This window comes from Macaca mulatta, chromosome 7 (assembly GCF_049350105.2).
Source record: "Macaca mulatta isolate MMU2019108-1 chromosome 7, T2T-MMU8v2.0, whole genome shotgun sequence".
NCBI lineage: Eukaryota > Metazoa > Chordata > Mammalia > Primates > Cercopithecidae > Macaca > Macaca mulatta.
This window is the reverse complement of record NC_133412.1, coordinates 27923270-27942016: the sequence shown is the minus strand read 5'-3', so window position 1 is coordinate 27942016 and position 18747 is coordinate 27923270. Positions and strand designations below refer to the sequence as shown.

The 18747-nt window shown below is 36.6% G+C and overlaps 1 protein-coding gene across 6 annotated transcripts in view; it reads left to right on the top strand.

The window, feature by feature from the left end:
• Positions 1-18747, top strand: part of TRPM7 (transient receptor potential cation channel subfamily M member 7) — a 119993-nt gene that overhangs the window by 69724 nt on the left and 31522 nt on the right. For all 6 annotated transcript variants that reach the window (XM_077939403.1, XM_028850915.2, XM_028850914.2 and 3 more), the window contains 9 exons: positions 173-401; positions 1513-1668; positions 1746-1889; positions 4114-4242; positions 6372-6650; positions 12391-12565; positions 15620-15746; positions 17689-17873; positions 18552-18684. In XM_077939403.1, the coding sequence (XP_077795529.1) occupies positions 173-401; positions 1513-1668; positions 1746-1889; positions 4114-4242; positions 6372-6650; positions 12391-12565; positions 15620-15746; positions 17689-17873; positions 18552-18684 (1557 nt within the window). The remainder of the gene's footprint in view (positions 1-172; positions 402-1512; positions 1669-1745; positions 1890-4113; positions 4243-6371; positions 6651-12390; positions 12566-15619; positions 15747-17688; positions 17874-18551; positions 18685-18747) is intronic.

Below are 18747 nucleotides of genomic sequence, written 5' to 3'. Positions count from 1 at the left end.
TATTTTGTGAATAGATGTAGATGTCTGAAAACAGTTATGGTTTTAATGCCTCATAATTCTGTAAGTGTGTGTGAGAATATTAAAAGGTAGAAAGTATTAATGTATATAAGAATAGTGGCTTAAAATTGCAGTTTGTTAATCTGAGTATATTTTGGCTTTTATCTTTTTATAGTGATTTTGGTCAGTTGGCCGTTGAATTATTAGAACAGTCCTTCAGACAAGATGAAACCATGGCTATGAAATTGCTCACTTATGAACTGAAGAACTGGAGTAATTCAACCTGCCTTAAGTTAGCAGTTTCTTCAAGACTTAGACCTTTTGTAGCCCACACCTGTACACAAATGTTGTTATCTGATATGTGGATGGGAAGGCTGAATATGAGGAAAAATTCCTGGTACAAGGTATACTTTAGAAATAATTTGATATAAAGTGTATGATAAGATAAAAAGAACAGAGGAATTAGTCTAAATGTGTAGTAAAATGCCTTGATGTGTGAGGGTAATGGTGGGGGTTATAGAGGGAGCAAGAAGGATGATTGGCATTTCATCCCAAGTGGTATAATGGGCTTCTTTTTTCCTCCTCTTCTTTACTTTTGAATCCTTTTCAGGTGTGTATAATGATTATGGCCTCTTTTTGAGCTAGAAGGGGAACAAATGGGAAATACTGGAGATTATGGCCCTGAGCAGCCTTGAAAAAAGTTACTACTTTATGAAAGGATTATTCCCAAATTCTGAAATTCAAGACCTATCTACTAATTTAATAATCTGTTACTTTTAAGTTAAAGTATATTGAATGAGTATATTCATATACCCAGTTTATACTTATAGATAAGTATATACATGTGGCCTGTTTATATCTTTAAAAATTTGGGTAAAATGACATGTACTTCAGGTTTTGTCATGGTGATACATACTGCTTTTAACTTTGCTTTTTGTTCTCTTACATCTTTTTAAATAAGGTGCAGAAATGTAGGAGTCAGAAATCAGGCAGTTTTAACCATAGGCCACTGAATAACCAACAGAAACCCTGTTACGCAATTACAATTTCTTCATGCTTTGGGATTTTGCAAGTAATAAGTAAAATTTTAGAAATAAACCTTTTTGTTTATAGAGGCACAAGCTGAGTAATCATGTTATGACATGGAACACTTGCAAAGAGATTTAGGATAAAATTAAGGACATAGCACCTTTATAAGGTTTGAATTTTGTGTAAAGAAAATGTGTTTTCTGAACAAATTGTAATCTGATTTTATTTAAAGGACAAGTCTATAATAATTATTAAATCTATCCTATACCCTTATTATCATAATAATCAAATGTTTTGTTACTCTTTAAAACTTGGGCCTCTTTAAATACAAAATGTAAGTAAAACATGAATTTTTTTTTTTTTTCTCTCCACTACTGGGGCAAAATGGCTAATCATCATAAGATATTTAATATCTTTTATTTTTCTTTATTATATTCTTGAAGGTCATTAATTTTAAAATGCAAAATTATGTTTCTAAAAATTTAGGTCATACTAAGCATTTTAGTTCCACCTGCCATATTACTGCTAGAATATAAAACTAAGGCTGAAATGTCCCATATCCCACAATCTCAAGATGCTCATCAGATGACAATGGATGACAGCGAAAACAACTTTCAGAACATAACAGAAGAGATCCCCATGGTAAGCAGGAAAACATTTTAAAGTAAACATAAATTTGTTCTGAATAATTGTACAAAAAAAATTTTTTTTAATTTTAGGAAGTGTTTAAAGAAGTACGGATTTTGGATAGTAATGAAGGAAAGAATGAGATGGAGATACAAATAAAATCAAAAAAGCTTCCAATCACACGAAAGTTTTATGCCTTTTATCATGCACCAATTGTAAAATTCTGGTTTAACACGGTATGTTTTTAAATTACACAAGCATAATGTTTTTAAGAGATAGGCTTTGGGGGACCACTGGTTCAGAATCCATACTAATCTTGATATAACTTAGATCACTGAAAAGGCATTTCACATTTAAAAGAGTGATACATTTGCCTTAGTTTCATTTAAATTGTCATCTAGAGTGATAAACACTAACAAATTTCAGTTCTAATTGGAACCAAAAATATACTTAACAAATATGTGATAACCATTGGCCGTTGTAAGTTGGTAGCAAATACTAATCAACTAGTAAAATTAATGATAAAAGATGGACCAAAAGAGATTCTGATACTTTTTTTTTTGTATTATAAAAGTTTTTTTTGTATTATAAAATTTTTTTGTCTTATAAAATTTTTTGTATTATAATTTTATAATACATAAAAGTCTGAAATAAACCTGTTGGCAGTGTTAGCTGATGATGATGAAAAGTAATCCAGATCATTTATATGGTTTTATTTATCTGTGGCTTATTTCTTTAATCGTATTAAAGTGTATGCTTGATTACCTTCCATATAATTGGCTTTTCTCTTGCTTTATGGAAAAATTGATTTGACAGCAGATAAAGAGCATATGTCCATACAAGGATGGACTCATCTGTTATTTTGGTTGAAATGTAGGTGTTTATGTGTTTTGGTTGTTTTGTGTGGAGAATGAGCACTAGGAAATATTAGTTGGCTATCTTGCTGGTGCTGCTTTTCCTAGTGATGGACCAACCTGAAGGAACAGGTGATACAGTAAATGAGATTAGCCCCTACTTTTAACCAGGGACTGAGTAAATGAGTTCTTAACTCGTCTTCATCGGAAAATTCTTAATTAAGATGTTTTTAACTTTGTTGTTTGGAGATTTTTTCATTTTCATCAACAAGAATCTGTTTCTTTGGCGATTACTTTTTCACCCAAATGTGACCATTAACATTTCCTTACATCTCTATGTGAAAATGTTCTTGTTCCTTCCTATTCAGAGGCTGAAATTGCAAATATCAGTTATCTGATCTAATCTCCAAATTCTGTCTCCACTAATGAAAATAGGGCAGTTTTCTTACATTTGCATTCATGTGAATGGCTACGTTAAAATAGCCAGTATGGGTGACTACAGGAATTTCTCTTTTCTTTCTTTACTGCAGTTTACTTCCCTAGCCTGTTATAGATAATCAAATCAAGGATATGACTTACTCTAGGACTGATGGAGACAAGATAGAGATGAGAGGATTGTTACCCATAATTTTTCAAGGGTCAATAAGTGTGGGTTTTCCTCTGAAATGAAATAAATACTCACATGTTTTTAAACATAAACTTTATCACCTCTCTATAACCTATTTTGTAAAGAGTGTCAAAGGTGGGCTGTTTCTGTACCTGGGGCAAAGCCTTTTCACATCTTTCCCACTTTTTGGGGTTCAACTTTAGTGCCTGGGAGCTAAGAAAATACCAATTGTCTATCTGTCTTGTCTTTTCTCTTTTCTTTCTCCTTTTTTTTTTTTTTTTTTTTGACAGAGTCTCGCTCTGTTGCCCGGGCTGGAGTACAATGGCATGATCTCAGCTCACTGCAACCTCCACCTCCCAGGTTTAAGCAATTCTTGTGCCTCAACCTCCCAAGTAGCTAGGATTGCAGGCATGCACCATGATGTCTGGCTAATTTTTTTTTTTTCTTCAGTAGAGACGGGGTTTCACCTCTTGGCCAGGCAAGTCTCAAACCCCTAACCTTAGGTGATCCACCTGCCTTGGCTTCCCAAAGTTCTGGGATTATATGTGTGAGCCACCACACCCTGCCTCAGTTGTCTTTCTTAGGAATACTGTTTGGTTGGGGGAGGAAGGAGGCAGGAAATATGTGTCCCTTGATGATTATGGTGGTGAAATTCTGCAGTAATTTGAATATATGATGATACTGTAGGTGTGAGTTAAGCAGAATTGTGTGGCATATGCTGAGAACATAAACCTGATTACAAAATCCTTTCTATGGGATGTTCTAAAGGTTGACTGAGTTGTAGAACAACACGTTTATACTCTGGGGACCATTTATACTCCAGTAAATGCAATGTCTGTGCTGAAAAAGAGATATTTCTAAAACTATTTTAATAAGGGAAACCAGGGGATAATTCACAAAGGTTCATTTAATGTCTATTTTTGTGTGTGGTTGAAAATGTTCATAATTAAGAGATTTATTTTGTAACCAGTGTTTATATAACCTTTACTTTTTCATTAGTTGGCATATTTAGGATTTCTGATGCTTTATACATTTGTGGTTCTTGTACAAATGGAACAATTACCTTCAGTTCAAGAATGGATTGTTATTGCGTATATTTTTACTTATGCCATTGAGAAAGTCCGTGAGGTATGTCTTTAATTTTTCCTACCAATAATTTACTGTATACATGGAAGATTTTCTGTTTTGTTTTGGGTATATACGTGGGTGGGTATGTGCGTGTTTATGTGTGTGATGAGATTGTAGAAGTGTAGAACCTGTGTAATTTTACTGTCCAAAATAATGGCAAAAGAAAAGAGAATTAGTGAGTATGCTGTATACTTTGTTGCCATTACAAATACAATGATTTGTGTCAGAAGTGTAGCCTATATTTTGTTTATTTCCTGAATGTTCACATTTGCTCTCTGTCACTCTTCAAAAAGTATTAAATATACTTGGCTAAATGACTTTTATTTTACCTGCCTGATTTAGCCAATTAGGTAGGTAAGTTATAAATAGGTCTTTAGGCCAGGCACAGTGGCTCACACCTGTAATCCCAGCACTTTGGGAGGCTGAAGCGGGCAGATCACTCGAGGTCAGGCGTTCGAGACCAGTCTGGCCAACAGGATGAAACCCCATCTCTACTAAAAATACAAAAATTAGCTGGGCATGGTGGCAGCCACCTGTAATCCCAGCTACTTGGGAGACTGAGGCAGGAGAATCACTTGAACCCGGGAGGCAGAGGTTGCAGTGAACTGAGGTTGCACCACTGCACTCCAGCCTGGGCGAAAGAGTGAGACTCTATCTCAAAATAAAAATAAAATAAATAGGTATTTATTTTGCTTTTATATTGTACTGCCTACTAAAATGTACTATACTGCCATTGAATCATCATTTAGATTTATATCCCTGTGTCTTTCAGTTTTCAGTTTAAATTTTTAATATCCTGATTTTGAAGAAAATCTTTTTCTTAATATTTATACTTTGTTTTTGAAGTAGTAACTACATGAATATTGTTTTTTGATTTTTTGTTTTTTTGTTTTTTTTGAGATGGAGTCTCCCTCTGTCACCCAGGCTGGAGTGCAGTGGCACAATCTCAGCTCACTGCAACCTCCGCCTCCCGGGTTCAAGCGATTCTTCTGCCTCAGCCTCCCTAGTAGCTGGGATTACAGGTGCGTGCCACCAAGCCTGGCTAATTTTTGTATTTTTAGTAGAGACAGGGTTTCACCATGTTGGTCAGGCTGATCTCGAACTCCTGACCTCATGATCCGCCTGCCTTGGCCTCCCAAAGTGCTAGGATTATAGGCGTGAGCCACCGCGCCTGGCCATGAATATTGTTTTATAACATACTTGCATAAGTACCTCTGAATTATTTCATGTCTCTACCTTGCATTTAGAGAATAGAAGAAATTGCAAAAATAATTAGAAGGCATAGTACTTCTCTCTCACTTAGATATCATAAGAATTTCTTTTTTTTTCTTTTCCAAACACCAACTGGAACCAGAAGGAATTTCTTATTAAATAGCTTATTTTGCATTTTAAATTCCTCTGAGTGTTATGGTCCATATGTTTATTAAATGTTGTTCTATCAGCATGTTTAAAGAAATTGATTTATTAAATGATAAAAGCAAATTGCAAAGCATTTAAAAATATATATATTCATAAAATAGTTCTGCAGGTGTTCATGAGACAGTAATAGTAGTGATTGCCTCTAGTGGGAAGAGTAATTAATTGGCTAAGGGAGAAGAGGGAAACAGATACTTTGCAGTATTTATGATACACCATGAATTTTGAAGATGTGAATGTGTTACCATTCCTCTCAAAAGATAATTCTTAAAATTCATATATTCAGGAGAAGAGGCATAAGTTTTAAATAAGTTAGATAAATACAGCTACTTAAACCATTGAGTTATTTACTTCCTACAAAGAAGGCAGGTTTGGCAGCTACTACCAGGATATCCAGGTGCTGCTTTAATTTGAAATAAAACAATTTTGCAGAAGTATTTTACAATCCAGGTCTAGCGAAGTGGGTTGCAATCTGCATTTTCAGCTTCTTAGTTGGATGAATCTCTTGAACCTGGGAGACGCAGGTTGCAGTGAGCCGAGATTGCGGCACTGCACTCCACCCTGGGCAACAGAGTGAGACTCTGTCTCAAAATAAGTAAGTTAATAAATAAATAAAATGCTATGTGAAACTCTGTAATGTTATAATTGATTGCTGTATGTGTTTTAATAGGAATAAATTGATTAAACTTTTTTTGTTGTTGTTAAACCTTTAGATCTTTATGTCTGAAGCTGGGAAAGTAAACCAGAAGATTAAAGTATGGTTTAGTGATTACTTCAACATCAGTGATACAATTGCCATAATTTCTTTCTTCATTGGATTTGGACTAAGATTTGGAGCAAAATGGAACTTTGCAAATGCATATGATAATCATGTTTTTGTGGCTGGAAGATTAATTTACTGTCTTAACATAATATTTTGGTATGTGCGTTTGCTAGATTTTCTAGCTGTAAATCAACAGGCAGGACCTTATGTAATGATGATTGGAAAAATGGTAAGTTGAGAGATGTTTGATAATACTCATGGGTTTATTGATTTTTTTAAAAAAATCACAAAAATGTTATTAACATAGTTTTATTTGAGCCAGTGAATGTCTTTTATTTTGTGTTTGTTTGCCTCATACTTCAAATCAACCATTCCTTAAGAGTTTCTCATGCTCAATCCCAATCCCCTACACCCATTTTGTGCTTTGCAAGATAATGTTAGCTATACAATCTATGGTTTATGTCTGTAGGTAACTCCTTTTTCCTGTCTTTACTGATCCAGGCCTTTTTTTTTTTTGAGACAGAATTTCACTCTGTCGTCGCCCAGGCTGGAGTGCAGTGGCGCTGTCTCGGCTCACTGCAACCTCTGCCTCCCAGGTTCAAGCGATTCTCCTGCCTCAGCCACCCGAGGAGCTGGGATTACAGGCATGGGCCACCATGCCCAGCTAATGTTTGTATTTTTAGTAGAGACAGGGTTTCACCATGTTGGTCAGGCTGGTCCCAAACTCCTGACTTCAGATGATCTGCCCGCCTCAGCCTCCCAAAGTGCTGGGATTACAGGCATGAGCCACCGCACCTGGCCTGACCCAGGCTATTTTTTAAAAGTTAAATCCAGGATACCTAATCTTTTCCTAATACAGTATGCCCAGTATTTGCTCTTTTCCTTAGTCTTATCTGAGTGGCAGGTTTTATTTTTTAAAATCTAGATGTCAAGTTAAATGTGTAATTTTTTTATACACTAAATCTAAAATATATTGGGTCTACTCCTTGCCATAATTCCTTTTGGTTTTCAGTGGTGAAAAAGGCAAAATTTGTAATATAGCTATTGCTATTCCTCATTCTGAAATTTCTGTTCATCCTAGGAAATTTCAGCAAATGCAGACAAAATCACTATTCAGAGACATTCACTATTAACAGTTTAATGTACATCCTTCCATCCCTCAAGACATATATGAATGCATGTGTTTGTTTCAAACTTCTCGTAAATAAGTATATACAGTAGTTTTATCAAAATATGCTTTAAAAATACATGTTGTTTCTCAATTATTTTAAAATATTTGTCCCATTGTAAGAAGTATAAAAAGCTATTCGTAGAGTTTCTTATGCTCCCTTAATCTTAGAAAATAAGTCTTCTCTTGGAACCAACCCAAATGTCCATCAGTGATAGACTGGATTAAGAAAATGTGGCACATATACACCATGGAATACTATGCAGCCATAAAAAGGATGAGTTCGTGTTCTTTGTAGGGACATGGATGAAGCTGGAAACCATCATTCTGAGCAAACTATCGCAAGGACAGAAAACCAAACACCACATGTTCTCACTCATAGGTGGGAATTGAACAATGAGAACACTTGGACACAGGGTGGGGAATGGGGAACATCACACACTGGGGCCTGTCGTGGGCTGTGGGGAGCAGGGAGGGATAGCATTAGGAGATATACCTAATGTAAATGACGAGTTAATGGGTGCAGCACACCAACATGGCACATGAATACTTATGTAACAAACCAGCACGTTGTGCACTTGTACCCTAGAACTTAAAGTATAATAATAAAAAAACAGTCTTCTAAATTAAGTATTTCTTGAGTAACCATACTAAGCTCACAAGATTATCTTTGCATCTTGAAAACAAGACTTTCAGATTTTCTAAATATAATTTATTATATTTGCAGTTTCACGCTGCACTCTTCCCCTCTAAGAGAATGTGTCTTCCCCCTCTTAATTGAGAATTACTAGTGTACTGTTTTTCACATCAAAGTGTTTCTCATTATTCACACATTTTGGCATTCTTATGGTATTTCAAGGAAAAATAGGGCAGTTAAGATTTTTTTTGGAAGAATTGGGTTTAGCCTAACGTTTTAGCATGCAAAAAAGGTGTAGCTCTTACGCTTATTAGGTTATTTAGTGACTTAGTGGTGTCTAGTTACTTTAATGGTAATGTAAATGGAAGAGTTAGGAAGTACAGAAGTCTTTATTTGTGATCTTCTCTAAAACCACCCTCTGCTAGGATGTCTTTCTCATTGTCAGCTAGTCATTTGTTCCATCATTGTCTGTTTTCCCCTAGTGCCAGCATCCCTGTACATCCCCCTTTGGAAGTTTCATAATGGTTACTGTTCTAGATCTAATGTTCATTATTTCATCATTGTGTATCTATTATATGTTAAGAGTTAAACTAAACTGGGGCTACAAAGATGAATAAGACATGGTCCAGATCCTCATGGAACTCAACAATTGAGTCTTTAAATATAGACATGTGAACAGATAGGTAGCTATTGAAAAATATGATAAATTGTTATGTGAAGATAGAAGAACTAGTAACCAATTCTGTCATGAAGGCTTTCACAAAGATTATGGCATTTCAAAGGAGTTTAGAAAATATGTAGGATTTACATAGGTATACATGTGCCATGTTAGTTTGCTGCACCCATTAATCATCATTTACATTAGGTATTTATCCTAATGCTATCCCTCTCCCTGCCCCCCACCCCCACCCCATGACAGGCCCCGGTGTGTTGTGTTCCCCGCCCTGTGTCCAAGTGTTCTCGTTGTTCAGTTCCCGCCTATGAGTGAGAACAGGCGGTGTTTGGTTTTCTGTCCTTGCGATAGTTTGCTCAGAATGATGGTTTCCAGATGCATCCATGTCCCTGCAAAGGACATGAACTCATCCTTTTTTGTGGCTGCATAGTATTCCATGGTGTATATGTGCCACATTTTCTTAATCCAGTCTATCATTGATGGACATTTGGGTTGGTTCCAAGTCTTTGTTATTGTGAATAGTGCCGCAATAAACATACGTGTGCATGTGTCTTTATAATAGCATGATTTATAATCCTTTGGGTATATACCCAGTAATGGGATTGCTGGGTCAAATGGTATTTCTGTACCCTAGAACTTAAAGTATAATCATTAAAAAAAAAAAAAGAAAATATGTGGGAGTTTTCTTCTGAGCAGGGAGTTTCTAACCAGAGGAAACAGCTTTGAAAAGCTTGAAGACAATAAAAGATTAAAAAGAAGAAACCTCCCTCACACTTTATAGGCTAGTGCAAAAGTAATTGCGGTTTTTGCCATTGAAAGTAATTGCAAAAACTACAGTTACTTTTACATCAACCTAATACATCTTTTAATAGCAGTGGTGTGATCTCGGCTCACTGCAACCTCCACCTCCTGGGTTCAAGCAATTCTTCTGCCTCAGCCTCCCGAGTAGCTGGGACTACAGGCGCACATCACCATGCCCGGCTAATTTTTGTATTTTTAGTAGAGACAAGGTTTCACCATATTGGCCAGGCTGGTCTTGCACTCCTGACCTTGTGATCCACCTACCTCGGCCTCCCAAAGTGCTGGAATTAACAGGCGTGAGCCACCGCACCCAGCAAAATTTTACTTTAAGAATCCTCATTTTTATGAGCAAGCTGATACTCACATTTTTAATTAATTAAATTCGTAACAAGCACAAGGAAAGTAGTTGTCATTTAGGCTTTATGTGAAAAGGTGTGTGAAATGCAAAAACGACTATGAATCATCAACCATAGACCTTGAATAATTTTAGTTTACGTCAATACAGATTTAGGTTTCATTTGGAATATTTGTCTTGGCTTTTCCTTTATTTACAAATAAATATTTGTATTCCAAAATATATCAAATAGCATGGATAATGTTTTAATAATTTTTTGCCTTTTAAAATCTTTTATCCTAATATACTTTTTGTTTCTTTTGCAATATTTTATTTGAAAACATGCATTCTCTCAGTAATGCTCTCAAATGCTCAATGAAGGCGTTATTTGTCCATTTTGCATATAAGAACACCCAATTAAGAATTTTGGAGCCTGTTAGGACTCTGCAAGTTGCAAAGACCCAGCTCTTAATTTAAAAAGAAAATTTATTTGTTCATCTAACAATTTTCAAGATGAAGCATCAAGTCTCATCTCTTCCTTTGAATTGACATTTTAAGACTCTCAGCTATCTGCACAACTTCTTCCTAATCTTAAGCCCCTATAAAATTACTTTATTCGGCCTTGACTACTTATTATCCCCTTTACCTTTCTTTTTTTTTTGAGACGGTGTCTTGCTCTGTCACCCAGGCTGGAGTGCAGTGGCCGGATCTCAGCTCACTGCAAGCTCCGCCTCCCAGGTTCACACCATTCTCCTGCCTCAGCCTCCCGAATAGCTGGGACTACAGGCGCCCGCCACCTCGCCCGGCTAGTTTTTTTGTATTTTTTAGTAGAGACCGGGTTTCACTGTGTTAGCCAGGATGGTTTCGATCTCCTGACCTCGTGATCCGCCCGTCTCGGCCTCCCAAAGTGCTGGGATTACAGGCTTGAGCCACCGCGCCCGGCCTCCCCTTTACCTTTCACATCTTACTTTCCATTTCTACTGTCACTGTATAGTCATTTAAAAAATATATGAAAATGTCATAATAATTTTTTAAGTTGTCATTACAATTATTTTAAGTTTACAGTAGGTTAATGTACAGATTTATTGTAAATGTATTCTCTTTTGCATGAGGCCTTTTTCCTCAGTTAGATGATTATGAATGAATATTCATCAATATTGCTAGAGTGAGAAGGTGTTCACTTTTTTATATGTATATTCCCTTTTTTTTTTTTTTTTTAAGATGGAGTCTCGCTCTGTCGCCCAGGCTGGAATGCAGTGTGTGATCTTGGCTCACTGCAACCTCTGCCTCCTGGGTTCAGGTGATTCTCCTGCCTAAGCCTCTTGAGTAGCTGAGATTACAGGCACACGCCACCACGCCCTGCTAAGTTTTATATTTTTAGTAGACACAGAGTTTCACCATGTTGGCCAGCCTAGTCTCAAACTCCTGAGTACAAGTGATCCACCTACCTCGGCCTTCTGAAGTGCTGGGATTACAGGCTTGAGTAACTGTTGCTGGTCGTATATTCACTTTTTTATATTGTCTAGGCTAGACAATAAGTAGTACAGGCTGGAGAACTTATATACCTAAATAAGTAGATGGGAGGTAAAGTTTTATTATAGCATTCTGCTTAATTCTTTGAATCCTTACATAATTGTGTCAAAATGCACATTGTGATTTAACAATGAAAATAATTTTTCAATGAATTACTAGGTTTTAGCTCCATTGGGTCCTTTTTGAATTTTATTGAATTTAAAGAATTACAAACTACATGACTTACGAAAGTATTTGTTTCCCAGACATTGGTATCATTTAGTTTTTCAACACCCATGCTAATAATTCAGATTGTTTTGTTTGGCTCGTAGGAAGTTTTCATATCCCAGGACAAGGCACCCATGGATTCAGGGTGGGTGGGAAGTATTCTTTTTTTGTGTGAAGTGGGCAAAGTACAATTGTCAGAGGCAACGTGGAAAAGAGAGTTTGTGCCTCCATTAAAAGAATAGAGAAGCTTTAGGAAAGGGCAGTTATGGAAATTGATTTCCCTAAATCTGTCTGTGTCTCTGTACTTCTTGAAAATCTTCACGTACCACAGAAATACGCACACTTCAGTTTGAACTGGTGATACAGTTCTTTATGTAGCTAAAGATGCCCATGACTTGCTTAGCTTAATAGATTTTTTTTTACATGATCTCCTAGTTGTTAAGATTTATGTAGTGATGAAATTTTTCTGAAAGCTATCACTAGAAACAAAAATAATCTCAAAGATTTTTTGTGTTTAATGGATTTTTTTGGTCTATTAGAACATTAGAATCTTTTAAAAAGATTTGTCATAGTGTTTAAACTTCCTTGTATTTTAACAGTGTTCATTTTTTAACAGGTGGCCAATATGTTCTACATTGTAGTGATTATGGCTCTTGTATTACTTAGTTTTGGTGTTCCCAGAAAGGCAATACTTTATCCTCATGAAGCACCATCTTGGACTCTTGCTAAAGATATAGTTTTTCATCCATACTGGATGATTTTTGGTGAAGTTTATGCATACGAAATTGATGGTAAGAATTGTATGTTTACAGATTTATCTTTTGGTTATTTTATGTTTTAAAGCCAGTATTGAATTATAGTAATATTGTATATTTTCAGAAGTCAAACTATTACCAACCTAAGCCCCCCACAAAGGCATTAGTGAACTCCAAAAGAAACATACAAATTAATTGGAAGAAAAAGTATTTTAGAAATTTTTTGGTGGCTGGTAATAGAAATCTAGTCTAAACCATCCTACACAATAAGGACATTTATTAACTCACATAACAATTTTGAGCTAGCTCCAGTGGTCTTTAGGGTTGGTTAATTCATAACTAAGGACACTTGTTCTTTTTCATCCCGCTGCCAGCTCTGTAAGTTTCCCTTATGATCATAAGACCGTCATTAGCAACAGGAGGAAAGAGACACCGTTTATCCATGGTTCTCTTTAGAGGAAAATGTCCCTTTCACAGAAATTCCCTTTTGAGCCTGTCCTTTCATTTCATTAGCTTGAGTTGGCTTCGGCCTGCCTATCTCTAAAATGGTTACAGACAAGGGGGATGGGATTACCATGATTCGCGTAGATAATTCAGGGTAGATTCGACATTGAGAAGTCAAGCACAATGTTAATTACAAAAATAATGATCCTGTGTGAATACTGAAAGCTTACAGCATGTTGAGTTTTACAGATGACAGATACTCAAGGTTTTTGTTGCAGTTTGTGAGTACATTCTCTGGATAATCAATGACATAACTCCCACTGATTCAACCCTATTCTTAGAGAGAATATTAAGTTTGTTTTTCAATTTTGTTACTATCCACATTTTGACTCTTACATTGTCTTAGTCAATGAGAGTAGATAACCTGTGAACATAAGTGATGCTGTCAGCTTTCAGTGATATTCTGCTGACTTCCACATTTGAGTTATAGAATCTTCATTTTATTAATTCTCTCTCACTCTTGTTCTTTCTTCTTCCTTCACTCTTCCCTCCCCCAATATCTGTGTTACTCCCTTCCCACATATTTATGGGTGATTAGGTCAAGGGCTGGCCATGCAAGTGATTGTAGTTAGGTCCAAGGGTGGCCACATAGAAAATTGTGGTCATTATTTGTTCTTGAACAGTAGTTAAACTAATGTTGTTTTACCAGCCTGGTCAAATGTTGTGTTTAATGGCTTCTGTTTGGTGGTGTTTCCAGGTTTTCATTCTGTGCTACTTTTTTTTTTTTTTTTTTTTTTTTTTTTTGAGACGGAGTCTCGCTTTGTCACCCAGGCTGGAGTGCAGTGGCCGGATCTCAGCTCACTGCAAGCTCCGCCTCCCGGGTTTACGCCATTCTCCTGCCTCAGCCTCCCGAGTAGCTGGGACTACAGGCGCCCACCACCTCGCCCGGCTAGTTTTTTGTATTTTTAGTAGAGACGGGGTTTCACCATATTAGCCAGGATGGTCTCGATCTCCTGACCTCGTGATCCGCCCGTCTCGGCCTCCCAAAGTGCTAGGATTACAGGCTTGAGCCACCGCGCCCGGCCTTTTTTTTTTTTTTTTTGAGACAAAGTCTCACCCTGTCTCCCAGACTGGAATACAGTGGCACCGTCTCAGCTCACTGCAACCTCTGTCTTCCAAGTTCAAGTGATTCCCATGCCTCAGCCTCTGGAGTAGCTAGGATTACAGCTGCATGCCACCATGCCTGGCTAGTTTTTTGTTTTTCTTTTTTTAAGTAGAGACAAGGTTTCACCATGTTGGCCAGGCTGGTCTTGAACTCCTGACCTCAAGTGATTGGCCTGCTTTAGCCTCCCAAAGTTCTGGGATTATAGACGTGAGCTATCATACCTGGCTGTCTGCTATTTTTCTAATGATGTGGCTCTAATTATGTAGTTGTTATAAAGCGTTGAGTATAGTTTTTTAGTTTCCTGCATTCTCTTTCTTGGGTATTTGCTTCCACAAACTAATCTGAATAGAATGGAAATAGATTCATAAAATTATTTAAGAGTGAAAGGACCTTACCATTGATTTGCCCATAAAACCATTTAAAGGAATCATAGAGCCATTATGAATGTCATTGATGCATATACTTTAAAAAATCTACCAAATACTAAATGCTAAGTGTGCTATAAATATTTAGGTAGAACTTACCACTAATTCATCATTATTTAATTCTAATCCTTGCCCTGCCTAATTTACTTTATTCTTTGTTATGCTGTGGGGGGTATTAAAGCTCTTCCTTTCCTTATTTGTAATTAGCTATGTTCTGGCTTCAGAAATTTTTCAGATGGGGTAATGAAAAACAAGGAATTCAAATCTAATCACTGTATAATTGAGAGGCACTTTAGCTATTTCTTCAGCCCCATTTTTGTGACATAATAAGATAAACTAAGTACTCTTTATGTTTGTAAATGTACAGGTTTTGCTATGAGTCAACCATACTCTTAAAGTTGAGTCATGCTTATAATCCCAGCACTTTGGGAGGCCAAGGCAGGTGGATCACGAGGTCAGGAGTTCGAGACCAGCCTGGCCAACATGATGAAATCTGGTCTCTACTAAAAATGCAAAATTAGCCAGGCATGGTAGTGCATGCCTGTAGTCCCAGCTACTCAGGAGACTGAGGCAGGAGAATTGCTTGAACCCAGGAGTCGGAGGTTGCAGTGAGCCAAGATTGTGCCACTGCACTCCAGCCTGGGTGACAGAGCAAGACTCCATCTCAGGAAAAAAGTAAAAAGTTCAGACATTTTTCTTACAGAAATGTTAAAATATGGTTGATCCAGGAATTTTAACCCTCTTTAATGCTCCTCAGGTTAAACCCTGCCTCGAAGGGTAAATGTAACACCTAAATATACTTTCTTTTCTGGAATAGAGATGTAAAACAGATAGCACCCACATTTCTCACAACATCTTTTTGTGTTTGAACACTCTTAAACTGGGGTTCCTATGACTCCCTGCCTAGAGGCTTTTGCTGGAATCTGTGGAACAGATTTGTACATAATCAAAATTTAATTTAAATAAATAAATAACCAGAAACACTGATGAATAGCAGTTACTGGTGAATTACTATATTTAAGTTGTTTTTGTGTTTTTCTTTCTTTCTTTTTAAAGTGTGTGCAAATGATTCTGTTATCCCTCAAATCTGTGGTCCTGGGACCTGGTTGACTCCATTTCTTCAAGCAGTCTACCTCTTTGTACAGTATATCATTATGGTTAATCTTCTTATTGCATTTTTCAAGTAAGAATTTTGTTCAATTGCTTATTATTATAAGATGATTTAATGTGCAATTCTATATGTTTTGAAGGAAATTTATAGAACTTAAAATCTAAAAATTATATTGGCTTAAACTACTAAAAGTATATTTGAAAAATTACAAATAGGAGATGCTTTTCCTAATCAAATGAGTTCTAAATTTTAAGTTTGATTATCTTTCAACATGCAGTTTTCTTTATAAATTTAGTCGTCATCTGGGATTTTTCCTCGGTTGCCAACAAATATGCATTCAATATAGAAAATTCATCCATAATTCCACTGTTAATATCTGGGTGTACACCTTTCTATCATTTTTTTTGCAAATATATATAAGCCATTTTTCTTTTCAAAAATAATATTTTTATTTAATTTATTTAGTTTTGAGACAGAGGGGTGACAGTCTCCCTCTGTCACCCAGGTTGGAGTGGCACAATCTTGACTCACTGCAACCTTCGTTTTCCGGGTTCAAGCGATTCTCGCACCTCAGCCTCTCGAGAAGCTGGGATTACAGGTGTGCACCACCACGCCTGGCTGATTTTTTCTGTATTTTTAGTAGAGATGAGGTTTCACCATGTTGGCCAGGCTGGACTTGAACTCCTGGCCTCATGTGATCCATCCACTTCAGCCTCCCCAAGTGCTGGGATTATAGGCGTAAGCCTCAGTGCCTAGCCTATTTTTATGTTTTATGTACTGTTTTATAACTAAGCAAAGCATCATGAACATTATTTCAGATAAACAAATGTTCTTCTCCAGTCTGTTTTTAATGGCTACCTGATACTCCATGATATAGACCATAGTTTTTCAATCCAGTATGTTATATTGGTCAATTAGATTGTTTGTAATTCTTCTCCTAAACACATTGTAGTTAAATCTGTGAGCAAAACTTGCTTGTTTAGAATGTTTTTCTAAAAGCAGGGCTGTTCCGTATATGTACTTTTAGGGCTTTTTGCATTTAAGTCTAAATAGGCCTGTTTCCTCAACTCTCTACCCATACTAGTTTTTTTAATGGTTGCCAGTTTGATAGTAAATGAAAAAATTTATTTTATTTTATTTTTTGAGACAACCTGTTGCCCAGGCTGGAGTGCAGTGGCACTATCACAGCTCACTGTAGGCTGTTCCATCTGGGCTCAAGCAGTCCCTCCTGTCTCAGCCTCCACAGTAGCTGGGACTACCGGCATACACCATCACGCCTGGCTGACTTTTTTGTTTTTAAATAGACAGAGTCTCACTATGGTGCCCAGGCTCGTCTTCAACTCCAGGCCTCAAGCACTCCTCCTGCCTCTCGGCCTTCCAAAGTGCTAGGATTATAGATGTGAACCACCATGTCCAGCCAGGATTTTGTTTTTTAAAATTTGCACTTATTTGATTACTAATAAGATTGAGTATTTTCTTATGTCTTACACATTTACATGAAATATTTTAAATTTTTTAAATTATTTTTTTCTGCTGAGTGTTAATCTTTTCCAGTTTCTCGTTTGCTATTAGTTTTGTTAGAAGTATATTTTTTTGAATTCTTATTTAGTACAGAATTACAATGAAATCATCAGTATTTAAAACTTTAAGAGATGATTAGCAGGCCGGGCGCGGTGGCTCAAGCCTGTAATCCCAGCACTTTGGGAGGCCGAGACGGGCGGATCACGAGGTCAGGAGATCAAGACCATCCTGGCTAACACGGTGAAACCCCGTCTCTACTAAAAATACAAGAAAATTAGCCAGGCGAGGTGGCGGGTGCCTGTAGTCCCAGCTACTTGGGAGGCTGAGGCAGGAGAATGGTGTGAAACCGGCGGGGCGGAGCTTGCAGTGAGCCGAGATCGCGCCACTGCACTCCAGCCTGGGGCACAGAGCAAGACTCCGTCTCAAAAAAAAAAAAAAAAAAAAAAGAGATGATTAGCAAAGTTTATTTTATTTTTTTTCATTATTTCTCTAGCAATGTGTATTTACAAGTGAAGGCAATTTCCAATATTGTATGGAAGTACCAGCGTTATCATTTTATTATGGCTTATCATGAGAAACCAGTTCTGCCTCCTCCACTTATCATTCTTAGCCATATAGTTTCTCTGTTTTGCTGCATATGTAAGAGAAGAAAGAAAGATAAGACTTCCGATGGACCAAGTAAGTAAACTGTGTTAAGGCAAACATTTTCATTGTATTACTTCTTAGTTTTACACTGAAGGCTATATATTGATTTTATTCAAAAATGACTTAGTGGGTTAATGTTATGGTAAAGGCTTCTGTTAAATTTGCCTGAACATAAAGGAATTTTTAAGTGCAATATGATATCTATAGAAATGGATTTAACATTAAACTTCGTTATGAGAATGGCATCTCTGTTTCTGTTAAAATGGTAGTGTAAACCTAACTTCTTTGCTGTTCTACAAACCATTTTTACAGCTCTGTAAACAGTAACAATTTTAATATATTCTGTGTGTGTGAGACTAATCGTACTGTGTCAAATTATGCTTAAAATGGTATAGGGACTTTCAAATTGGTTCTTAAATTTCTCTGAGTAGATACGTGAGGGAGAGGTATGAGAGAGACAGGGGAAGGATGTTGTATAGGAAAAGGAAATCAGAAGAGGAGGAGGAAGTACCTGATTGTATTCTGTTGACATCACACTGGTGAAGCAAAAAAGAAAGATACTTGTCTAGTGCTTTAGAAGCATAGAAGTAAAAGTTTAAAAAGTGCAGATGATGGATGTAGTCTTAGAAACCCTGAATAATTCATAAGAATTATGAGCTAAAGTTGATACCTTGACAGCTCTTCATTGATTTTCTTCTTTTCCTCCCATAGAACTTTTTTTAACAGAAGAAGATCAAAAGAAACTTCATGATTTTGAAGAGCAATGTGTTGAGATGTATTTCAATGAAAAAGATGACAAATTTCATTCTGGGAGTGAAGAGAGAATTCGTGTCACTTTCGAAAGGTTCAGAAAGTTAAAATCAATTATATGTCAAAATGGGATCTATTAGTTATATCTCTTTTAAAT